Source organism: Antedon mediterranea, chromosome 10, assembly GCF_964355755.1.
Source record: "Antedon mediterranea chromosome 10, ecAntMedi1.1, whole genome shotgun sequence".
In the NCBI taxonomy this organism is placed as follows: domain Eukaryota; kingdom Metazoa; phylum Echinodermata; class Crinoidea; order Comatulida; family Antedonidae; genus Antedon; species Antedon mediterranea.
Genome location: NC_092679.1, coordinates 16,203,070 through 16,229,935, shown reverse-complemented (window position 1 = coordinate 16,229,935; position 26,866 = coordinate 16,203,070). Strand labels below are relative to the sequence as shown.

General features: G+C 33.7%; 1 protein-coding gene across 3 annotated transcripts in view; it reads right to left on the bottom strand.

The window, feature by feature from the left end:
* Nucleotides 1-15: 15 nt before the first annotated feature.
* Nucleotides 16-26,866, bottom strand: part of LOC140060099 (uncharacterized) — a 34,946-nt gene continuing 8,095 nt past the window's right edge. Inside the window, exons 2-19 of one of the 3 annotated variants that reach the window (XM_072106168.1) lie at nt 25,091-25,219; nt 22,866-22,954; nt 19,300-19,440; nt 16,122-16,170; nt 11,915-12,190; nt 11,445-11,562; nt 10,450-10,608; nt 10,245-10,268; nt 8,883-9,659; nt 8,532-8,652; nt 8,067-8,262; nt 6,895-6,998; nt 6,631-6,706; nt 6,190-6,370; nt 5,447-5,590; nt 4,772-4,996; nt 4,475-4,573; nt 16-3,726 (exon numbers count right to left, since the gene is read on the bottom strand). In XM_072106168.1, coding sequence (XP_071962269.1) covers nt 3,551-3,726; nt 4,475-4,573; nt 4,772-4,996; nt 5,447-5,590; nt 6,190-6,370; nt 6,631-6,706; nt 6,895-6,998; nt 8,067-8,262; nt 8,532-8,652; nt 8,883-9,659; nt 10,245-10,268; nt 10,450-10,608; nt 11,445-11,562; nt 11,915-12,190; nt 16,122-16,170; nt 19,300-19,440; nt 22,866-22,954; nt 25,091-25,186 — 3,051 coding nt within the window. In that variant the 5' untranslated portion in view covers nt 25,187-25,219 and the 3' untranslated portion in view covers nt 16-3,550. The remainder of the gene's footprint in view (nt 3,727-4,474; nt 4,574-4,771; nt 4,997-5,446; nt 5,591-6,189; nt 6,371-6,630; nt 6,707-6,894; nt 6,999-8,066; nt 8,263-8,531; nt 8,653-8,882; nt 9,660-10,244; nt 10,269-10,449; nt 10,609-11,444; nt 11,563-11,914; nt 12,191-16,121; nt 16,171-19,299; nt 19,441-22,865; nt 22,955-25,090; nt 25,220-26,866) is intronic. The other 2 variants (XM_072106169.1, XM_072106170.1) reach the window with 2 other exon arrangements.

Here is a 26,866-nt window from a genome sequence, read left to right as displayed (position 1 = left end):
TTTGTTAGTTATTGCCTCTGCAAGAGGCAGAATATTATATTTTCACAAATATATTTCTAGTTTTTATCATGGAAAAAAAGAATTGTATATATTTAAACACATTACAACCTCCAGTCTACCATCATGATGGATTAAGTGAAGCGCCGTATTGTATATGCTATAGCGTAATGATCTTCTAGTTATCTGGTTATATTCTGGACATTCTTTTTTTCACAGCATTACTTGCGTGGATATCACAATGCATTTGTTTATTCGCGATTATAGTCAATATTAATTTGAGTAAGAATCATTTTTAAATGACAGTCCATTTCGCGTATACGATATAATAAAGATTTAAATTAATAAAGTACTCTGAAATATTTTCTCATTGGTTATCCGCAACAAAGAATCCTTGTGATTGTTAGTTTTGTTTAATTTTCTTTGAATTGTTTATTGGCATCCATATCGTATGATGTGTGAGACAATTTCGTGTTTTAGAAAATGTAATCCTGCCACCGAAGGTTCTTTCTGTTCGAAGACTTCTGACGGATAACTGTGTTATTCTTTTACATTTAATTAATTAATTAATGTTCATCTTCACTTTTGGGAAAAATAGCCTACATCTTTTAAACGTCATTTATAAGCATTTGAATAAGCCAACAAATTAAACTACTGTGTTCTCCCAAGCTTTTTAAATTTTATTTAAATGCATTAAAATGCGTCGGACTCGGCGGATAACAATATTTGAAATAAATGCATATAAAACTTTTGTTCTGGACTTTACTTTTTTGTCCCAAGTGAGAACTTTCAGGCCGTGGAGGTGAACCGATCGTTTATGACATGCTTTTGTGTATAAAATGTCCAATAATAATTGTAGGACTACTCTCAACCAAAACACTTTATATTAGAAAGTATTTAATATACGTCACGTCTTAAAAAAATTGGAAGAATTGGGTAATACAGTATGTCGTTTCTCGCGAATCACACTCCAACATTCTCACTTTCTTTTATTTAGTGAAATGTGAACGGTGGAAAAACGGGAAAATACTTTAAATTTAGAATGCTTTGAATTCTGGAAGACGACTTCGAACTTAAAGAATCGTCATGAATGACGTTTATTGGCTCAAACTTCACACATCGGTACGATGTGAAGGCCAGACGGATTCAGAGAGGATCAAACCGGCTCCTCCTACCCATTGGCAGTGGGGGCATCGGCGGGTGAAAGGGAAAAATGATAAATGTTGATTCAGACGAATGCCAACCAGCCCCTTTGATACGCTCTTAATAATTGTTGGAAAGTGAAAGTAGGGCTACTTATCTTATCCTATCCTAGTATCTTTCGTATAGGCCTACACGAAATGGATTATCCTTAAATGATTGGTTCTTACACTAATTAAGATCATAATCGCGAATGATAGTTCAAAATATGCAATGCATTGTGATATCCACGCAAGTAATGCTGTGAAAAAAAAAGAATGTCTAAAAATAAAACCAGCAAAACTAGTAGATCATTACGCTTCAGCAGATATACAAATATACACTTAATCCATCATGATGGTATACTGGAGGTTGTAATGTGTTTAAATATATACAATTCTTTTTTTCCATGATAAAAATTAGAAATATATTTGTGAAAATATAATATTCTGCCTCTTGCAGAGGCAATAACTAACAAACCGCATCGTGTTTCATATATTAATGCCTTGTACTGTACAGTATAACCATCCATACAAGTCCGATAAAAGTATGACGAGTGAGGGCGCACTTTATTTTATGGAAGGCCATTTTGATTTGTACATTTTTAAACACATATCTGTAAATATTTGAGATTATACTTGGGTTTTCTTTATATGTTATGTATTTTATTATACAATTTATTGTAAACTATATTTAAATTATTGTATAAACTATTAATTTTGTAGGTTTTTAGCTTTGTTAATGTATTTTTCAATGGGCGCTAACGGCGTCTCGTAATTTTAGTCACGCTTCGTCGAATTCGCTGTACACAATAATACGACATGAGGCGGTTATAAATTGGGTATAAAAGTCTAATTTTCTCGTAAAATCCCAAGTTTTGCAAGACGCAACATCAAGAAATGTTATTACCTATATACATAGAACCTACGGATGAAATTTTATTAGGGTACGTTCTTATACCATGGTGAGGGTGATTTTTGACTGGACTATCAAGTTTATTAGTTCATTTTCATCTTATTTGGATGGATTATTCGTTTATAAATATTTAAAATGAGCACAATTCTTTATACATAATTAGTCACCTGGTAAGTATTTTGTACAAATAATATATATATACTGTATATAATAAAATAATATAAAGAAACGCCAGCATTTCACAAAATAATATACTTAAATTCTTATTAAATATATAATTCAAGATGAGCAATATAAACACTATAGACATTTTTAGCAGCAAAAGAGATCATTTCCTGGAAAATCTTCTTTAATTTCACGGTCACCACAGACTGAGATATTCTCATGTTTACTATTAAACTAAGAATCAATGAATATTGATTTCACATTAGTTTTACTCTGATGTTCTGTATTTAAAGAAAGACTTTAACTTGTTTAAGAACTCCGACATGATTAGTGAGATTCTTTCAAGTTCACTATACTATTGACAGATGAATCTGGAGTCTTGCCATCACTGGTCCTGTATTTAAGAGAGACTTCGGAGTCCTCTCAATCACTGTTGTGACTTACATTGATATACTCTTATTTTCACTATTAGAAGACTCCTTGTGAGTCCTGCCATAAACTCTGGTGTTCTGTATTTAAGATAGACTTTGGAGTCCTCTCCATCACTTGTTTTTAAAGAACTTTAAATTGACATGCTCTAGTATTGTGTTTTCATCAGTTTTATAAAGGACTCAAACACTTAAATTAGTGAGATACTCTCATTTTCACTATTAACAGAGGATGCCATCACAGTTAACACTGGTGTTCTGTATTTAAAGAAGCACTTCAGAATCCTGTCCATGACTTGAAAAAATCTCTGACAATCAAATCAGTCAGATACTCTCTCATTTACAATATTACTGCTATTCTGAAACTCAAAGATAGTGAGATATTCTCCTATTCAGAAAACTTTGAATCACAGATTATTTCTGGTGTTCTGAATTTAAAGAAACATTAAAGAAATTCCTGTCCATCGATATATAATAATTCAAATACTCTTTCATTTTCACGATTAACAGAAGACTGTAGAGTCCTGCCATCACTTAACCTGGTGGTTTGTATGTAAAAAAATGTGAAAGTCCTGTCCATCGCTATAAAAAAAACAACCTGACATTCAAAGAGTCAGATACTCTTTCATTTTTCCCATTAACAGAAGACTCTGGAGTCCTGCCATCAATTTAGAATTAATCTGGTGGTTTGTATGTAAAAAAAGATATGAAATTCCTGTCCATCGTTATAATAAAAAACACCTGACATTTAAAATAGTCAGATGCTCCTTCATTTTCACTATTAAAGTCTTGTGATCATTTTAGTTTTACTCTGGTGTTCTGTATTTAAAGCCTTTCAACAATTTTCTGTCACATCTACATTGACATTACGCTTCTGATTCATCTTCACTTTCATCAGATTTGAGTTCAGCTGCTAATTTAGTATTTAACGGCCAATCAACACGGTAGTATTTGTGCTTAAAGCCAAAGTCGCACAGAATTCCTGAATGGGTCATCTCGTCTTTAACTCTTTGCGGACACTCATTATCATGAAGCAGTGTTTCTGTGCAAATATCAATTAGATAAATGTGAAAGGGACTATTATTATGTTATTGTTAATTATAACAGGGAAATATCAGTGAAACACTGGGCAAGTGAATAAGACATATATTGAATAGGAGACATTTTCCTTTTGCCTGGAAATTGCTTGGCATAACCACTGTTTACCATTAGGAGATGATGCGCCATTAAATTTTTAATAGCTCATTTAAGCTTATATAGCACCCTATATTTAATTATAGCGCCCTCTATTATTTGTGGAAATTGCATGGCATAACCATTGTTTACTATTAGGAGTTGAAGCGCCAACAAAACGTTGAATTGCTCATTAGCGTATAAAGCGCCCCTTATAATTCTTTCCAACTTTGGACTTCTGAAATTCGCAAATGACTATTTAGTGAAGTTTAATTTCAGAGCCAACTGTGAAACATAATCAACATATAAACAGATCTTCCAAATTTGAAGCATTTGTCAATCCTCAGAATCAACACTGTTTTTAAGATAACAGACAATCATTTTGTGCATTCAATAAAAAAATTGAACTTTCTACAAAATGTGTTATTTTCATAGTATACATTTTACATAGCAGCTCACAAATGCTCATGGAAATCACTTGAAATTGTGTATCCACTTTTTTGATTTTTTTTTTATCCACGAAATTGAGGAGCTCATAGCTTTACTTAAAGAGTGTCAATTTACAAGTAAAAAAGTAAATTATTTTAGCATTGGTTTATGCCAAATTTCATACTTACCTTTTTTGACTTGTCCTTCCTTATTTCTTTCTAATTTGAAGAGTCCAAAATTTTCCCATTCCTTTTCTTCTATATGATTTTTCAGAGTTAAGTTACGACCTATAAGAACAAAAAAGTTAAGGTTAGGGTTAAATGAAATTGATTTATCAAGTACTTCTGATTATTATATAGTTCTATTTATAGTATGAACACTTTTATAATTTCTTCTTTTTTTATGTGTGTATGAAAAATGTATGTTTTAAATTGTTATCGTCGATAATTATCGTCTTAGTGTGTAGCAGCCTTTATAGTGCTTACAAATCTGTTTAGTAGTCATTCCGGGCCAAAGAGGGAGCATTTTCTCTTGAAATTCTCCCGATGACACGGTCACAAAAACCTCTAGAAATCCTTTGGTACCACTGACACTGGAAGAACGATGGGTAAAACTAAAATCTTCTAGGTCAACATCATCCTGTGTATCTGTGTCTTTATTATCATCTTCTTCTATGACATCTTCAAACTCCACATTCTTCAAAACATGAACTGAAACATATAAAGTTGTCAAGTCAATATTCAGTAATCCCTTAGTAAAAAGAAGGAGAGCCCTAATTTGCTCTCCTCAAATTCTCCTAATAAAGAATCCTAGAGATTTTTCAAACATTACCCAATTCCATAAAAGAAACAATTGGTTGGGACTTGTTCATGTGATTGATGTAAAGGAGGCGTTTCTCTGACACCACACTGGATATACTTAGAGGTGATAAAGTAAACTCACCGGGAAATCCCCTTTTTGGTGCGAGATGAGATTTAAGGAGCATGATTTCCTTAAAGTTAGGTAGAGAGCGCAGAGGAGAGCAAACGCGCTCCTTAAAAACAAAGGACTGATTCAGTGCTTAGTCAAAACTAAGGCGGATTCAAAAAGAGGTGGATAGATCAGTCATCTAGACCACCTAAATTGAAATAAATCTAATTGTTGTAAACAGATTGACATACCTGCACTTGTTAATGTTGTTAAATAGTAAGCTGGTTCTCCTGTAAAGGCAGTTGAATCTAACAGACTCCATATATAATCTGTCTCAATCTCTATAGTTGTAATGTTACATTGCACTAAGGTATAAATTAACATGGGAAGAAATTCTGAAAAAACAAATACATATTGTTTACTTCCTACTTTCTAGAATTTTATTGAGATTTAATTTATTGCTGATTGGACAATCTATAATCACAGTTGTTTTTTTTCACTGATTTTACTCCAAGATCATATAACACTATTGTATCTATAACATGAGAAATAAAGAGAGTGTTTGTACAGATATGTATCTGGATCAAACTACTTTGACAACAAAATCATGTCCATATATTGGAGTGGTTAGGACTGTCATACAGATAGACCCGGGTTCAATTCCCGACAACTCCCAGTCCACTCAGCTGTAAATGAGTACCTGGTTGAAAATACTAGGGAGAAAAAAGGCGGCGTGGAAAGGAACTGGCCACCCTACCACATAATGCTGAGGCTTAGTACAATGAGCTCCTAACAGCTCATTCCCCCTACGTTCAGAATGAATACGGGACTCACCTTTATTATTTATTATATTGGCACATCACATCTATAGTGTAAACAGAGCCTTAGAGTGGTCACAGACCAGGTCCCAAGGTTTTGAAAAATCAACAAATGGTGATGTAGTTCAAATGATCATAGATGCTTTTGCTATATCCCCACCACTACTCTGACTTACCATCAGCACCCATCGATTGCACAGCTCTTCCATGTTCGTTATCACCAACAAAGTCGTAGATATGTGTCACAGCTTTCAAGATTAGGTCCATCTTATCGTAAGGCGAGTACGCATTTCGTAAACTGCCAAAACATTCTTTTATGATTTTCATTTGATCTTCGTTCGGTGGCAAAACATTTGCCTGTAAACAAAAAATCCATATTTATCTATTATTTCTTTATACTGGGTAAACCCTTCAATCAATGACTGGCTTAGTCATGAGTGGGTGTGTGTGCTAATACATCGCACTTGTTCTATTACTAGAACCGTGGAGGGATGAACTTCGAACCCTTGCCGATGTTATAGCTCAGACCCAAATTCACTCGCAAAAAAAGTACACCATGCAGTGAGAGGCCTGTTCTTTGTCCTAAGAATTCAGAGTTATTAGAATGTAGTACTTACACTAATTCCCAACTGCTCTTTTGTCTGTAACCTTGCTACCGCCATCTTGTCTTCTATCAATGCAATTGAACCATTTCTAAAAGTGAAATTTGCATGTTTTAGTCATTTTCACCAGTATTAAATAAAAAATTCAATGGAAAAATATTTTTACCAGTTTACTCATACACTATCATGTGACAATAATTCTTCCAATAAAATGAAAAGTATCAACTAATTGGTGATATATAATATTATTTGACTATGCAACGACCATGGTTTACTCACTTCTTATATTCATAGTGATAATTTGCATAAATTGTTTCCTTTAAAGGGATTAGAATGCGTTGGTAAAGGGCAGCCTCTATAATTTCTTCAACTTCCTGATTCAACTGAAAAAATAAATAAAATTTTTTTTAAATCTAAATGTTATGTCATTATATATAAATATGCCTGAATGGCACTGAGAGATAAAAGACAAATAAATTTGAAGACTAAATACAATTCTGAATCCCAGAAAATTTTGAAGAAGACAACAATTAATTAATTCTGAAGACTTCCAGACAATTCTGAAGACTCCCAGACAATTTTGAAGATTACCAGACAATTATGAAAACCACTAAACAATTCTGATGTCTCCCAGACAATTTTGAAGACTTCAATATAATTCTGAAGATTCACATACAATCCCAAAGACTCCCAGACAATTGTGAAGACTACATTGTATTCATTCAGAAGACTCTAAAGTTGGAAGATTTCTAGATATTTTAAAAACCCAAATACTTTTCCAAAGACTCCCAATACATTTCAGGAGACTCCCAATACATTTCAGAAGACTCCCAATACATTTCATAAGACTCCCAATACATTTCCAAAGACTCCCAATATATTTAAGAAGACTCCCAATATATTTAAGAAGACTCCCAATACATTTCAGAAGACTCCCAATACATTTCAGAAGACTCCCAATACATTTCAGAAGACTCCCAATACATTTCCAAAGACTCCCAATACATTTAAGAAGACTTCCAATACATTTCCAAAGACTCCCAATACATTTAAGAAGACTTCCAATACATTTCGATAACTCCCAATACATTTCCTAAACTCCCAATACATTTCAGAATACTCCAAAACATTTCAGAAGAATCTCAATACAATTCTGAAGAATCTCAATACAATTCTGAAGACTCCAGACAATTCTTAAGACTCTCAGACAATTCTTAAGACTCCTATGCAATTTTGAAGACTCTTGGGCAATTCTGAAGACTCTTAGAAAATTCTGAAGACTCTTAGGAAATTCTGAAGACTTTTAGGCAAAAGACTCTTAGGTAATTCTGAAGACTCTTAGGTAATTCTGAAGACTCAGAGACAATTCTGAAGACTCAGAGACAATTCTGAAGACTCCAATGCAATTCTGAAGAATCCTAGACAATTTTGACATCAAATTAAAATACTACCTTATGTGAATTTTGTTGTACAACTTCCTTAATAACAGGATCATTTTGCATTGTAACAAGGTTTCGTTTGATTCCTCCTATTAATCCTCTTATGCTATGCATCATCTTTTCTGGTTTCTCCTCCGTTTTCTTTTTCTTACTCTCAATAAATGCATCAATAGTTTCCTTCAAGAATGTTCCACTTTCATGAGATCTCCTGTAAATAGCATGTCATGTACAGTAATTATAAAACATAAATATCTCCTGTTTTTTGTAAATGTACATGTGACTAAAAAGGGGAAATTTTCTGATATTTCAATACTGTCCAATTTTGAGATTTTGCACATTCTCTTGGAAATCTAAAATGGTGGCTTTTCCCAGGATATATACGCTGAAACTTTTTTTGGTGTGGATATATAATAGGAATATCTTTCTTTTCCCTGCCACTGGTGTCGACACAGTCAATTCATTCTGTATATATTTTACCTGAGAATTGTCTTTTCTATACATTCTGCAGCTTCTTCTGCAGCATCTCCATCTACTTTGTCATCACTATGATCTTTTCTTCTACTTTTCCATTCCCGTTTGATTTTTCTTTTAGAAATATCTGAAAGAAAAATGTTTAAAAAATCAAGCTCACTTTCTGAGAAAAAAACACTTGGCAAAAAGCAGCAAGCAACATATTATTTAAAATTCTGGCCAAAATAAGAGATATTAGTAAAAACAAGAATGTTAAACTTCTAATACATAAATTTTAGATTGGTTTAAAAAACTGTTCCAATACAGCATGTGGTTAGTTTAGTCTAGAACTATCATATTAATAAAAGACATACTTACTTATTATTTTTTGTATACTTCTTCTTTTTGAAAACTTGTGTGTTTTAGCTGGTTTGTCCGACACTGTTGGCTTACTACTACTGTATTTAGCACCATCTTCATTGGACGATGTACTTATCAAGGAGAACCTCTCACCAGAGGAGGCAGAACTCTCATCTAGGGAGTCAAGAGAAGGTTGTTTAAGAAGCGACTTTTCCCTCTTTCTGCTTGTGATACTTTCTTCATTGTTTGGCTCTACAGATTTCTTACTAGCTACACTTGGTAGGATAACCTCCGGCCCGAATCCAGAGTCCCGGGGATCAAAATATGGTGCATCTGTCGACACAGACAATCGCTGCATTTCATGGTCTGGTAACCCTGAATCTCGCTCAGAAGATTGCGTGGAACAGACTGGAATACTTGGAAATGGCAGATTCAGTGATTGTGACGAGTCCCGATTTGCATTCGGGGGAGCATAAAAAAAATTATCACTGTTTGGTCTAAAATGTAATTGTTTACTTTGATGCGTAAAATCGGAAGTCTGTGCTACTGTATCGGTAGTTTGTTGAACGTTAACGAATGGATTTGTGTTTTCACTGTAACTTGTGCTACGCCTGATAGACATTTGATTTGACAGGTCTATCAAATTGGTTGTTGGTTGAAGACTTAGCTTTCGATCAGTATCATAATGATAATCAATTTGTGGAGTTGACTGTACTCGCATCATTGTTCGACAAGGTATTTTTAAATTCTGATTTGAATCTTCTTGAAGGAATGATTGTGAGTTTCTCCAAACACCTGAAAAACATTCAAAAGTTAAATTAATAAAATGTCAACAACAAAAAATCAATTTGAGATATTTTATATTAAAATATAAACCATGCATTGAATTGACTGTTTGCATACAAATCCAAACTGAAAACAATGACATTGCCGTGAGTATCAGTGGCTGGATCGCAACAAAGATACAAATAAAATAAGCAGAAAGCTAAATTTAAGTCCCAATGGCTTATGATGAGAGTAATTGGAGAGAAAACATGCATTTAAAATGAAAGCATGTCATCTATGATTTACCATATGAAGTAGTGTTTGTTAATCAGGCCTCTACATGTTAGGTTTAACTCCAAATGCAAAAGGTGTAAAAACAACTGTTCTATGGCTTAGTACATGCAGTCAACAACATTAAATGTAAGGTGTAAAAACATGCCCTTAACCTTTATATATACAATATTTTACACAAATCCACTTTATCATAAAACACAAAGCAAACGCATGAAAAGATGAGGATAAATAATTTAATTAGTGATTGTTTAAAACCCACAGAAATTTTTAAAGTAAATGTTTAGGATGAGCAATACACAGACGATATTAACTTCCACCTACCATTATAAGAGGCATTTCCTGTCCCTTTTTTTAAAAGAAAATGTATATGTTTTCTTTATGATAATGCGAAAAACAAAATATGAAACTGTAACACTTGCACTAGGCTTTGGTGCCTGTGCATATTTATTTTGGTTTAGCCTCAAGTTTTAAACATAAACTACCATTTATATCCCAAATACAATCGTATCATAAAATCCACTTGTACCTTCAAAGGTTAAATGTTTCAGGTCTTCCGAGTTGTTTGCTGCCATAACTGGAGAGGGCAATCTTAGAACTACTGGTAAACATCCTGCGGTTGTCATGTGTTGTACCACAAGTTGCGTAATAGATTCATATTCTTGCTCTGATTTTACCAACACTACTTCTAAAATGAAAATAATATACAAGTAGATAAGGTGATATTGAAAAGGAGAAATGTGTGCAGTCAATCATGTCTCCCGACTCTGTAGTGTAAATAAGAAATTCTCTAAAAATCAGGCATACAAATCCAAAAGGGTTCAAAAATTGATTTGTCTCACCCTGGAGAGATCTCTTTTAGCGAGGGAGTGGATGAGCCGTATTACCTAGCCATAACATCGGTAAAGGGTTCAAGGTTCACTCGGTCCATGGTTCTTGTGGAAGAACGAGTCTTCTCGGATAAAGACTATAAACCATAGATCTAGTGTACACTTCTAGTTCAAGTGCACTTTTTTTCTCTTTTTTTTCTAGTACACCTTTCAAGACGAGAAGGGAGTTACCCTGGGTGTACTAGTTCACTCACAGCCACTGATCATAACTGGGCCCTCTGGAAGACCAGTCATTGACTAAAGGATCCCCCAGTATAAAAAAATAACTATTCAGGGGACACAACTAATTATTAAGCAACTGTTCCTCATGAATCTAACATGGAGGCTAAGGTGTCCCCTTAATAGGGGTTCTAATATGAGTTTCAGAATTTCTGAGTTCCTGTACTCACTTTTGAGTTGTAAAACTATCTAGGCAATTTTCATTAAATGTCAAAATGAAATTTAACTTTACTATTAAATGGCAATCAAATTGAGTGCAATCCATGGCAGAAACACTAATGCCAATTTCTGGTTAACCACTACAGCAAAGCATCACTTTCATTTCCCATACTTATATAGTGTGAATGCTTGACTTTCAGTTGAACTCCGTTCTAATTTGTGAGTCTAGTAAAACAGCATGTAAATGTGTCCTTACTGTTATCTGGATGTAATCTCACGGGATAATTTTCAATATAGAAACCACTCTTCTCGGAATTCTGGTGAACTAGCAGAGATAATTGACCTTTGACCTTTGAACCACGAACTATAAAACTCTAAACAAAATGAATAAAAACAATATCATTTAAAATATCTATAATCTATATTTAGTTGTAACAAACACATAATTTTGCAGCATTATTCTGGTCCATCAGCTTGACAATATGGACAGTGATGGCACTGGTTCGAATCTCGCATTGCATCGCATCTTTTCTACAGTAGTACTTTCATGGTGCTATTACAGTTGTTTGGTTTCCTACAAAACCATATTCAAATCTTCCAATAATGTATTATATGATTAAGACCAAATTAAATTAATACTTTATTTTTTTTCTTTTATGAGATGGAAAAGATAAAATAATATTTTCTACAATATTTTAAAACAGAGTAATTAAATAGGCAACTTACCCCTAAAGGTGCTAACTGTAACGCTTTTATTGCTTCAGCCTTTGGACGATTCGGCTGGTACCAAATGTCACGAGTGAGCTCTAGTCGATCCATCAAAGTCAAACTTGCGTCTGAAGTTGTCGAACCATCAGTAAATCCTGATAAAGAGTTTGGAATGGCTTGACCATAAAACGGAGAGCTTAATCCTTGGCTGACCATTGGATTACTTTGACCACTAGATGCAAAGTTTGATGAAAAGCCATGTTGTGCTTGATTGGAGACGCCTGTATTGAATATCTGCAAACAATTTTAAAAAACACAAATTTAATTCTATTTATTCTTTCTTTAAAATATCATTCGTAAAGTTCTTCTGTTTTAATAACATTTAATTATCATTTTATTATCACTATAGGCATATTTACAAGGATTGTAAATAGAATGCGTTAAATCACTGTCCCGAGATACACAAAAGTAGCAATATAAACATTAGTGAGGTTTCGCTTTAAGACAAAGAATAGACAGAGACGGCAATATTATGTGTACACGCACAAAAAAGAAGTATTATTTAGTCGATTTTCGTCTACCGTTCCGAAAAAAAGCTCCCTAAAGTCGTATAAGAAGTCCTTGAGAGGGAGTGTTCAGAATGATTTTTGAATTAGTAACAGAGAATTTCAACCACCAGCTCCAAGTTCCCATTTTACAATGCAGTAACACCCCAACCTTTCAACATTTGCAGTTCAAAATTGAGAACATTCTTTATGTGCCCATATATGGTAATGATATGCCTAAATATGGTAGTGATATGACATCATCATGTCCATATATGGGCACATTACATTTTTGTCATAAAGTTTGATAGTGTAGACAGAGCTTTAAACTTGTATGTATTTGCAGTAGTACAAATTCAGCTAAAATCTAAGAAATCCGTAGCCAGTTTTTATATCCCATATATGTTCGGTATAACAACAAACGAAGAAGAGCAGGTAGAAATAATTAGCAATTTCTTTGAAAACGTCTATCACAAATCACAAGAAAAACCTACAAACGAAAACATTAAACCTATTGAAATGAAGTCTCCCTTTACAAGTGATGAAGTTGCCAAAGCAGCGAAATGCTTAAAAAATAATAAAAGCCCAGGAAGTGACCAAGTATACTCTGAAATGGTAAAATATGCACCTATAGAAGTTTTTAACCACATAGCAGAAATATATAACCAAACAGCTAAAACAGGAAACAAACCTAAAGAAATCAACGAAGGCATATTGCATCCAATACCGAAACCAGGCAAGAAAAAAGGTCCACCAAAAAATACAGATTTGAGTATTAGAGCAGGAGCCCAGAGGGGTCAACCTAGCTGGAAAGTTAACCAATTTCTATGCATGTGGCAATTATCTACGTACATATCAATGTATGGAAATGACAGTCTGGCGCGTTTCTTTTGGTGGGTGTGGCTAGGAGGGACATTGTAAAGGGTAAAAAAAATGAGCTAGATCAGCTGAAAAGTTAACCCCATGAAATATTTTGCAAATTGTTTGACATAGAGTGAAATATAATGAATGAATATCGCCAGACGATTTTAGTGGTGGGGGGTGCCTGCCAGACCCCCATTTCTGGGGGGGCCAAAAATGAGCTAGATCAGCTTAAAAGTTAACCCTCTGAAACTGGTGGGAAAATCTTCAATAAACTCAAACTGGTGGATTGTGCCCGCCAGACCCCGTCAAACACCCCACCCCCAAAAAAAGGTCCACCAAAAAACATCCGACCCATCATCCTTCTGTCGGTTCTTAGGAAAATGCTAGCAATATGTTTACTTAATAGGATAAACAACAGATTAGATGAACATGTCCCTGTAACACAGGCCGCGTATCGCAGAGGACAAAGCACTACCGAACATGTACATACATGCAAAATGTTAGCAGAAAAGGCAATTGCGTCATCTAACTACGAAATAATATTACTACTACTTGACATGACCAGTGCATTTGACACTGTGGGGAGGAATACTCTATTCGACATACTGACGCATATATTACAAGATGATGAACTACACATGTTGAAAGTTTTGATAAACAATGTAAAATTAAGCGTTCGAATTGCAAAACAGACAGGAAAATTGTTTACTACTACACTAGGAGTACCACAAGGTGACTGTATGTCTCCGATACTGTTCACACTATACCTAGCAAATGCACTCGAATCAGCAAACACAACACCACTACCCCTACAACAGCTTAATATCCAGATGCAGTATGCAGATGACACTTCATTTATTAGCGACTCAAAAGAACACATAACTAATATAAAGAAAAATGTAACAGAGAAATTAGCAGAATTCAATCTAAAGATAAACGAAAGTAAAACAGTAAAACAGAAAAATACCTAATAGGAAGAAACACCGATAGTAAATGGAAAGAATGCAAATACCTCGGTAGTAACTTGGACACAGAAAAAGACATTAAAAGAAGAAAATCACTAGCAGCTATGGCATATAACAAGCTGAAGTCGTCGCTAGAACACAAAACGATGTCTGTAGACGTGAAATCCCGTTTGTTTGACGCATACATAGCAAGTATTTATATAACAGTGACCTCTGGGTACTAAACAAAAAATTACAAGAGAGTATAGATATATATCACAGGAAAATGTTGCGAAAGATGATAGATATTAAATTAACAGATAGAGTGTGTAACACGAAAATATACGAGATAACAAAACAAGAAGAATGGAGTAAGTAAAAGAATTAAACGAAGGAGACTAAAATGGTATAGACACATATAATTAGATTACCGGATGATATCCCAATCAAACAAACAATGAAGGAAACTAACAGGAAAGTAAAACGACCCGTAGGACCAAGAAATAACTGGATGAATCAAATAAAGAAAGACTTACAAGGACTAGTAGACACTAACACAATAACAAACCATCCTGCCATAAACAGAAAAAAATGGAAACAAATTGTGGAAAGCGTAATGTCGGAAGACGGAAAACGTTAACAACAACAACGATAATTAAAGACTACATTTCCTAATTCATCTTTTTTTTTTAATCTGTTTGTTGATATTATAGTATATAACCTTGTATTAGTTAGTTTTAACTTTTATGGCATAATTATTTGATAACATTCAATGTTATTATTTTTTTTAAATATTTGTTTTTGTCAATATTTTAGAGTTATTAGTTTTCTTGGCATTTCGACAACTGCTTAGGTGGTCAATGCTAAAAGTAATTTTTACTTATTTTGATCTTCTTTCACACATTGTCTTCTTTTTCTTCTACAGTATTAATTTTTTTTTGTTCAATGTGTTAAAAATAAATAAATGAAATTAATTAAAACCATGAACTCCATACAGATTTGAGTATGGTTCCTGGTAGTTAATTTGGCCCTTCAACCAGGAAATTAAAAAACCCTGAAATGTTTTGGAATTTACCAATCTCAACATGATACGATTTATTTCCTTACATTTCTATGTACTTGTTTTAAAAGGTACTTATTGCAACATAGAAACAAAAAGTAAAGCTTTCCAAATGTGAAAATTGTATGGCTTAACATAAATAGAATGTTAATATTTGTACACAAAATTACCTTTTATATTCAACATAAACTATGATACTTATTATTACACACATTATGGAATCTCGAAGAATTAACTTCTGGGGAAAATTGATTTGCCTGAATTCATTGTTGGTTGAGCTAAAATACTGGCCTAAAATACTGTATCTGGCTTTTCAGCCAAGTTTCAAAAACATACTGTATGATTTGGAGAATAGTAATAGGGAGCTTGAGCATGTAAACGTCAATTTTAAACCGTTGCGTTAACTTACTTGTTCGTTTTAATTTCGCTTGGTGCGAGTGTTGAACACAATGCATGTGTTGCACATGCAACATACGCCGCTCGCATAAAACTAAACATGGAATGCCTTAGTCCTAGAGACTATTAGGCCTAGAGGCCAGCCTGTTTAAACCTAAATATTGTATGATAAATAGCATATTGCAATGAACAATTATTGCTTGGCTTTAAAAATTAACTTTACCATTTTTCAGAAATAAGTTTCTAAAGTTTTTCATCCTACTTGCACACACGCAGATTGATTTTTTTACAAAGTGGCCAGAGTTTGAGCATCGTATGTTGGGAAATAACGTCAAAGTTAACAAAGCTCCCTATTGATACTGTAAAATCTATAAAAATTATTTTTATTATAAACTGAAAAAATATCAAATTCTTACCTGGTTAGAAGACTGACTGGAACTGACATCATTTATAAATTGTTGTTTTCTGTGATAATAACAAACAAAGGATATTATTTTACTATTCACACTATCAAACTAATACTACTATAGTTTGACAAAAAAAGGTGTGATATGACCAAATATGGTAATCATCATGTCCATATAGGAATACAACATTTTTTTGTCACATACTGTAATGTTTGACAAGGCTTTACAACAATACTGTATATTATATCAAAATTGTACAGGCTCATGTACTGTATAAGCCCACCTTGGGATATACAGTAAGCCCATCCTTATTCTGGAGTTATTTTTATGCAACATGATCTGTATAGGCACTTATCAAACATTCAAAATGTGACATCCTTTAAATTTCTTACCATACATTTTGAAAACAAAAAACAAAATTGGTACAATTGAAAAATATAAATTTTGCAATTCAATTAGGGGAAAAATGGCCAATTCAGCACTGTGGTCACGTTACAAAAGTTGTCAAAACAATATAGATTATCTGATAAAACATCCAGAAAGTAGGAAGCATTTTGGCATTTTTCCCCTAACTGGATTATGTGCGTGCTCACTACCCTCATATAGAAAATACATGTTTATATGAAATTTGTTATAAGAAATAAATAAATCACGATTTATGAACAATAAACTGAAAGTAAATATTGAAAGCGATACCGATTTCTTTGATATATCAGTTAAATATTCCTGTTCTTCCTGAAATGTTGATTTACTAAACTACAATTTTTTCCTTGGTCTTTTTCAGAGTTATTTTATTCATGGATTAAATAATTATTTAAATAAATATCTAAATAATTCTTCCCTGGTTTATTGATCATACAGTACATAGCCGGCGGTATCAGTCATGTCTCACAATGTAGTTTTTAATAATATTTAAATATAAATCTTATTTCGATCGTGGTGTCACAAAGAATTTTTATATTAAAATGATGAAAACGCTAATATACACATTCCAACTAGCAACCTCACAGAAAGCCGATTTTCCACTAGGCGAATATGTTTCCGCGAATCGAAAGCGTCAACTTATATGAACGTGTGTAGAGGGATGTGGAAGATGGAAACATCAATATGCTTGCTGACGCTTTCGATTCCACCGAAAAATCACTATGTTTTGTATTTTTGTATACTGTAGTGTATATATTTTCAAATGTTTATTTGAGGGCCCCTTGATTATCAGCATATGTTGTTTACGGTTACCCTCATTAAATAAGTTTTAATAAAAATATATAGAAAATTTTTCTAGTGGAAAATTGGCTTTAAGCGTTTTAGAATGCAGATATTTCTAAGCCTAAATTTGATTAAACCTTGAGAAATATTGTTTTGAGTATGTTTAAATTTATCTGAAACGGAAGATGATTCTCAGAATTAGTCGTTAAAATTGAAATATAAAATCTCTTTTATTTTTAGCTTCTAATGGCTAACCTAATTTGAATCTCAGTTTGCGACATATGACTACTGTATATTACCAGACATTACCACAAATGTTTTCTGTAAAAGTAGAATTTAAAGGAATTGTTTGTCGGTCTGTCGGCAAGAAACGTACGAATAGCACTTTGCGAATATGATATTTAAAATTTTTCAGATTTTTAGCAACCTGGATGCGGTAGAATACGCAGTTAAAAATCTAATTTTCTATTAAAGTATGCAAGAGGCTATTGTAATCTAGTTATAACAGGAAAGAAAAAATCAAAAAGGATCAATTGAATCAAATATTGTCCTATTACTGTAAGTAGTTAGGTTTAAAATATAATGACAATATTTTTCTCTAGATATCTCATAACAATAAACAATAACATCCAGAATAGCTCAATGTTGTGCACTTCTATTCAAATATTAAAGTTACGGTTGTTTAGTAAAATTGTAGGCGTGATCTAAATTGTAGGCGTGATCTAAATTGTAGGCGTGATCTAAATTGTAGGCGTGATCTAAATTGTAGGCATGATCTGAATTGTAGGCATGATCTGAATTGTAGGCATGATCTAAATTGTAGGCATGATCTAAATTGTAGGCATGATCTAAATTGTAGGCATGATCTAAATTGTAGGCATGATCTAAATTGTAGGCATGATCCAAATTGTAGGCATGATCCAAATTGTAGGCATGATCTAAATTGTAGGCATGATCTAAATTGTAGGCATGATCTAAATTGTAGGCATGATCTAAATTGTAGACATGATCTAAATTGTAGGCATGATCTAAATTGTAGGCATGATCTAAATTGTAGGCATGATCTAAATTGTAGGCATGATCTAAATTGTAGGCATGATCTAAATTGTAGGCATGATCTAAATTTCAGACAAGTTGTTAGGAAACCATAGAAACTAGTCTTAGCTCATCACAATTCTGTCGTAGAATGATGCAATCATCTATGTGCCAGATTCTGCACTGGTACATAGCGGACTAAATCTCAACTAATATATAAATATGAAATTAAGTCAATATTTTTTAGTAAATTTTAGAAGGGATAAACTTTGATAGGCAAGCTCACAAGTTAACTGCTATAATGTACTCTATAGTTAACTTCTATAAACTCCTGTTCTAGCTTACTAGTCATAGTTAACAAGTTAACTGTTACGAACTCTAGTTCTAGCTTGCCAGACACTACTTCTTCATAGTTTAACAAGTGAACTACAAATTAGTTCAAGCACAAGGCACTATTTGTTTATAGTTAACAGGCATTATTTTTAAATTCTACGATAGAATTTACTTTCTTAGTTGTGGCAAGGGAAGTTAAAATGGCCTTGGTACCCTTTTTACTATTGTACACATAAATATTGGAATTAATTTTTATATACAGTATAGTACAATACAAATACAATGAATACAATTGTACGCCAATCAAATTTTTATATACAAAAAACACAATACATCAAACCACACATTTATTTCACCCGATTCTCAATGCTGTATCATAGTGTATGTTTGTTCAGTATCATAGTAGGCTAATTCTGTATTACAGATTCTCATGCATATCACATGTGATGTCACAGGTTAGAAGTTACTGTAGGTTAGAACCTCTGTTACATTACAGGCACATCATATGTGAAACACATATGATGCTGTATCATAGAATATGCCTATGACACTAGACATATTTAGATATAGCACCGAGAATCGGCTGTTTATTTTAAATGTAGTACATTTTTACCTTTCTGCTTGCAGTTCATTGAGCGATTTGTTCCTGGTTGCAGGTTCAAACATACCAGTGTTAATAGGCGTAAATATCCCAATATTAGGAGGAGGCTTTTCATGGCTAGGAGCTTGTACTTTGGTAGGTGTTAATATTAAGCTGAAATGCAATTTTTTTTTAATGCAACGTAATTATTAAAAGCAAAGAAAAAATAAATAAAATCTATAAAATGTTTGAAATACTAATTATATTCAACTTTTTCAATGTCAGATAACTGAACACATGCTTTTTTTTCCATTCTATAGCAATCAGGTTACCCCGTGTCTGGGACCAGCTTCTCAGACCGTTGACTGATGCTGCAGTCCTAGAAAGCCCATCAGCCTTCATTAGAAAAGTTCATATTCATTTTGATTTGCTGTAACTGTATTTTGCCTTTATGTCTTTTATGTGTAAACTGTTTTGGGGTTGGGTCAACCGGCTCAGCTACAGTGATTAAGTTCACTTGGGTTGACCCTGGTCTCCCAAATTTCAAATTTTTTTTGTTACGTATATACTCAAAAAGACCAAATAAATAATGAAATGAAATGAAATCCCTCAAAACAATAGACATTTCATCTTTTTTTCCCTTTTATATAGTGACATTCACCTATCATCTTTAATTGTTTTTTATATTGAACTTCCTCCTTTATATTTAAAAGGACTTGAAGCTTTACTGAAATATATGTATGTAAACAAAGCACCATAAAGTAAACGAATTAATCTCAGATAAAAACTTTGCTGTAGGAATATATTCGCTTTTAGGTTTAAAAGGGGAATCCCCTTTACATAATAGGGTAGCTTCCTTCTTGGGTACAAATACAACAGGCTACTGTGTGTTTATGGCCTGGAAGTAAAATATATTATTCAATATCAATAGAAGTGTATTAGACTATTACTGTAATACAACAGAAAAGTGACTTTGTTTTGGTACTTTTTCAATGTCACAAACCTTCCAAATATTATTCGATTTTCAGTATTTTTATTTTGTAAAGGTTCAAGGATTTATTTAAACCGCAAGTCCAAATAATTTTAACAAGCCTGAAACGTTTAATAATATTGTCTAAAAACTGTCAAGTTTTTAACTCTTTCTGTGAAAAGGAGTATTTAACCAGCATTTGATCCAATATGTTGTGAACATTTTTTTCAATTTTTTGATCTCCAAAATTTAATATGAGCAAAATACAATATCTTCCTTTATAATTGTGAGATAGAAATTTAAATTTTCTTCTATACATTAAAAAAAACTTGATACAGAATGTTGTTTCTATAATCAGAAAACAATACATAAAGTATTATACATCATTATACGTTTCTGGCTTTCTGGTATTAGACCACACAATTTTTGACTGGATTGATTCCTGACACCAAATAATATTCTGCATCAAAAAGTTATATCATCATTTTCTATCTAAGCCAACCTTGAATAGATCACAAAAGCTATCGTAAACCAAACATAATAACAGTATAGTTTAGTAGTGTAGTGGTACCACTTTTATACAGTACGGATCAACAATAGATATTTTCATACCACTCATAGTTAGTACCAATTCGACTGATTTTATTTCACTGTGTACAGTAGGGTAATTTCCCAAAATATTTCTAAATCGCTATGGTGTTTATACTGTAGTGGTCAACTTTACGACGTAATTTGGCCAATCATGGCGCGATGGGTCATCAAAATTGTTGCTAGTGATTGGCCAACGAGTTGTGCCTAGCGGTGACTAGAATATAAGAGAAAGCAAATAGTACTGAGAGTTGTATATTTGGTAGGTATAGGTATAATATAAAGATAAATTACTGCAAATGCAACCTCTTTCCAATTTGTGACCTGCTACCACGAAAGGGCTGTAAACTCGCACCGCGATGTAATGAGAAATTGACCTTTTGAACTAGAATAGGCCGTAATACATATAAATTTTTCAAAATGAGTTTTTGTGTACTAAAGAAAATATAATCATTAATTTCACTATTCCTGAAGTTTGGGTGTGAAATTCCATCTGTAAGTTGTCAAAATCAGTCATTTTCTGAAGGGATTCTGTATAAATTGTATAGAAATGTGTAGGAAATGCGTCCACAATCGCCGAAAACCAAGCTTCCTTTGGACCGCCATATTTCGCTTGCCTCTGCGATTTATGACGTCACTGAATGTTAGTTTGTTGTCTATTATGTTTAAATATAATTTGATTGGTCAGTTTTAGCTTGGCTTGGTTTTTTTGTACGTTTAATCCAATAGAAAACATACTTTGTATCGTAAACAATAGTTTCTAAGGCCAGAAAACCTCAAATTCGATTGGCTTATATCTGTCACGTGTTAAAATAACGCGATTCGCGATTGGTCACTCTGACATGCGGAAGTCTTCACTTCGTGTTCCTTGCGCGAGCTGACAGCTAGTCACAGACACGCTTTTATTTCTGTGAGAACAATAAGATGGAGGAACCGCTTGATCGTAGACTTAAAAACGTATTAAATGAAGCTAGAGGCTTGGATCTTAATGATGATTATAATCAGAAATTGTTGGATTTGATTGACGAGTATTTTGATGAGAGAACGATGTCGGATGATGTGGAATTGACGGAAGAGGAAAGGGCTGATTATAATGACGATTATGACGAAGAAGGCCTGTTTTCGGAGGACGACGAAGACAACATTGACTAACCTGATGGGCCTAGGCCTAGGCCAAATGAAGAGAATGATAATGTAGGCCTAGATATTGATGAATCCCAAGACGAAAATGGCATGATTGATTTTATGCGACAATGACATCTCTCAAAGTCATTCCCCACCCCACATAACACCCTCCCCACCCCACCCTGACTCCCTACCCTAGCTGGTATGTCCTTTTCTACTTGTAGGTTACTAACACTCCCAAATAGGATATTATTGACACCAGACATCCGATTAAAATTATTTAAACACCATTATAAAGCTCATAATGTGTTCTATCACAATCAATTAAAAACTCATTTTGGCTGAAGGACGAGTTTACAGCCATTTCGTGGTAGCAGGTCACATATGAATATGAATGACAAGTTGTCAATGTCAAAAACTTTTAATGTAGTGTTACAGTATGTCAAACATATAGTAACTACTATCTATCAATGTCATTATTTATATTTGCAAGTTACATTAAAAAAAGATTGTAGATATTAAAAAGATAATAAGCTTTATGAAATACAGTGCATCAAGCCTGTAGACAGGATTTTGGATTGCGGGTTTTTTCCCCCACAAAAGTGGCAAAAAATGTCACATACAAGTATAGGTAGGCGTGTTTCGTGTCATTTCTGCTGTTAGTCTCTATTTTTAAAAGGGCATCTCAGAAAAAATTAGGGTTCTTGTTCGAACTCTCAAACCACTTCTGGCTACGGGCTTGTGCACATTATTATTTTGCATTTAGGAAAACATTTTTTTTAACTGACTATCTACTGCATGATGACATATTATTATCTAGCTTGATTTGAACTTTTTATATTTCCAATTCCTATTAAGACCACCGCCAATACATTTTATTATGCAGTATAACAAAAATAAAAAGTATTCTAGCTACCTTGAATCGTTTTTTCTTGATTTTTCATCTGGTTCAGGACAAAGGTCATCGAGCATCACCCCCAGATCAGCTGCTATGTTATGCATTAACTATAATATAAAAGCAAAAATACTTAAATATGTCAAATAGCCAAGTAGTTAAGGTAAACAATATACTGGTTTTGTTTTTTTTGTTTTTAATTTATGCTGGTCAACCTATGGAACACTCCAATATCTGGAAGGAATTACATACTTATTTTATAACTAATCAAATATTGATTCAGTGAGACTTGTTAGACTTTCATCACTAAAAGACTTGCAGTATACATGACTTGATTTTGTACAGTAGCGTTTCGCAAATTGTTTCTTTCAGGGCCTAAAATATGGTTCCCGGGACTAAGCCACTGCTGGGCCATTCAGATGTAGCAGTGACTAATGTAATTGGGGCTGAGGCAAGACAACATTTTTTAAGTTATGGACCACCAGGTACTGTAACCAGAAATTGCATCTACTTTACCGGCTAATGTCAAGAAAAAAATTGAGAAAATGTTTCACAGCCTGAATTTCGGCCGCAACACATAGTTGGCAGAACATCTTCCTACAATAGTAAACTGCTGTTTCTGAGATTCCTGGTTGAACTACCTCCTCCACCCAACATTAAAAATGGATCCCTTAAACAATTAGTATGATACAGTAATCATAGCATACTCACTATCTTCTTACAGTACAATATCCCATACATAGATTGCATATGTAAATTGTGTATTAAAAGTAGAAACAATAAAACTAACTGCCCAAACATGAACCGTGTGTTTACACTTGTACAAATTCAGCTAATCAGATCATATATTTCTACTACTGTACATTCAATCATACCGTACAGTATCCCACATTAAGAATGTGCACATACTGCAACTTGTAGACTGGAACCAGCAAACCTAACTACTACAGTACCTAAACACGAACTGTGTGTTCACACATGTTCCAATTCAGCTAATCAGAGTATACAGTATCTGTATTTCTACTACATTCATTCATACTGTTTAACACTACGTTATCCCACATTCAGAATGTGCACATTAACTTGTTGAGACTGGAGTCAACAAAAACAACTACTGCTTAAACACAAACTGTGTGTCCACACCTGTTTCAATTCAGCTAATCACAGCATTCTGTACTATGTTTTTTCCACTACCATACAGTACACTACAATATCCATACAAAATGTGCACAAACAGTCAAGTTGTACAAAAGCCGGCTAGACAAATCAACAAAACCAACTTTCATTCTAGGGTTCACTATATATACTCTTCCTTATTATATGAAAGCAAATTACATTAATTTGTGTGGTTAATGCTAGTTTTTATCATCCTGTCTTGTTATCCTTTGACATTCTTTGCAGTTTCGAGTTTTGGACAGTCCTAGCCAAAACTGCTCTATATTATAATTTATAATATCAATTCACACGATAAATAATAGGCTGAACAGAGAATTTTTTTTTTTTTAACTTCAATAATAGATGCAAACAGATATTTCAAAATGACTTGCAATACATCCTGTCAAATTACTTTCGTAAATCAAGCAGAAGGAAACACTATTGTTGGAAGGGCATTTTCTTATGTTGTCAAGTAGGAACCATGTTTTAAATATCCAGCATTACAGGTCTCTTTTGGAATCCTTGACAACATGTAAAATCACTGTCAGATACATTTCACCAGTAAATCAGAAGCAAGCAGAAGACCAAGTTAGGGGAATTAATACAACTCTGCTCAAACAACTTTAGAGCATTCAACATACCGCTGTTCTCATTCTCTCATTCTAAAAAAACGTAAATCTGATCCAATCAGCTCAGACCTTGTTACATTGACTGGCGGTTAAACAACGCAAAAATTCAAGATCATCATGCTCACCTACAAAGCCATCCATAAACAATCACCGCAATATCTTTCATCACCCGTCTCCTTCCAGAACACTCGCGGAAATCTTCGTCATTCATCTATATCTTCGCCTTGACTATTCCAACCATCACGCAGACATACTTTTGCTGACCAGTCATTCTCTTGCACAGATCCATCTTTATGAATTACTCTTCCACAATCAATTAAGAACAATTCCTAAAAACCCATCTATTTCGCATAGCATATGAAATTATGTAATTTCCACTTAGTTCGAGCCTTGTGGTAGTAGCGCTTTAGAGAAAATTTATTTCGGTTATTAAAGTACTATACAAAAGACAATTATTATTACCTGTAGGTAGCTGCTCTGTGACTTTTGCTTTCGTTCACTGGCAGACACTTTACTCCGTGTCGACGGATTCACGCTGTATGATTTTTTCCGAAGCATGGTTATATCCTGTCGTCAAGTCTTCTCAAAAACCTATAATACAGATTTTTTAAATATTTCAAAAAATAAAAATTAATCAATGTCTGCACCGCCATTCAAGGTCATGGTTCAAACTAATCATTTTTTTAATTCTTTTTTAAAATAAAAAAATTACAATAAATGCAATATAATTATTTAAATATATGATTCATCTGTAATTGTAAAGATGGATTTGTACTGTAGACCTTGAAAATAAAAAGACCACAGGTTTGTACCTCAATTGAGATTCTGACAAATACTCTACACCCAAAAATCCTGACAAAGGCTACAATATATTTCTGTAGCCGACCTCAACACTCTGAATTGTAGGATCTAATTATACTGTACATATAAAATATTTACATGCTTTTATACTGATTTAACCAATAACATATACCTTTACTCAAGTACAATAAATTACCTCAACTAATGTCTACAATAAATTATGTCTGCTAAAAGAATAGGTACTCCCCCTAAAAATACTGTATAAAAATAGTTGATAACACAGAGCGACCAAGGGAATTAATAGGCCTATTATACATTTACAATAAAATAATAACCTACATGTAACATAGATATTAGCATCTTAACCATGGAATAATATACTTTTTACAATCAATAATACTGCATCTCATTTGTCACCGTCTTTAATGAGTGAGATCTCTATTGCGCATTACACATTGTTTTAACGTTAAGGTGAAAAGTGTGCAGCTGTGCTGGGCTTGCAGAATTAGTTTTCCTTGGTCTTGGGGCAACCAAAAATGTGCATACAGTACTACAAACATGAAGACCTATATTATATCTCTATGACCCCATTTACACTTACGTTTGGGTCCAGGGCCGGTGCTGGGCCGGTTGCAAATATTTACCTTTTAGGCCGGCCCCAGAGCGTTTACACTAGCGACGCAGATTACTGGTCGTAAATAATTTTATCGGAAATACCATGGCATGCTGGGATACGAACCAGTTTGTTTAAATTTTTCTCTCTCGATCGTCAATTCAAGTTTCCGCGCGAACTGACCGTTTTATATTTATACTGTATTGTTGTTTTTTGTCCCGTTAAAAACAAAATGAACCCCACTGTTTTATATATAATATGGCTGTATTTTATGTATATGTGAAACAAGCGGAGGAATACTTTATTGAAAGAAGTCACAGATGAGGATAATGAAGAGGAGGTTCTTTTTACAAAATATCAATATCAAATCCCGAGCAACCCAAGTACCTCCTCGTATGTCCAATTGGAACGACGATTTACAGACATCTTATAAAAATTGGTACAAATAAATTTAACTATATAAATGATGAAGAAAACAAATTGTCGCGCGAAAAGGAGGAAGGTATGTACCGAGAATGTCGGATCGTCATAACAACTACCTCATAAAAAGGTCAAACGTTGTTCACGGTTCACTGCGTAAGCCGGCCTAAACGTAAAAGCCGCTCCTGAACCTACCTGGAGAGGTGGCCCAGATCTGCGTCCGGCCCAACTTTTTGGAGTATTTACACTTATCAATTGCCGACCCAGGGCCGGCCTAAATCGTAAGTGTAAATGGGGTCTATGCTGCAACTAAAAATTAAAAGCCTTGGTCCCAATAGACAACCACATAAAATATGTTTCAATCACCAAGAAATTGAGAGGGCAACCATATATCAGACACTGAT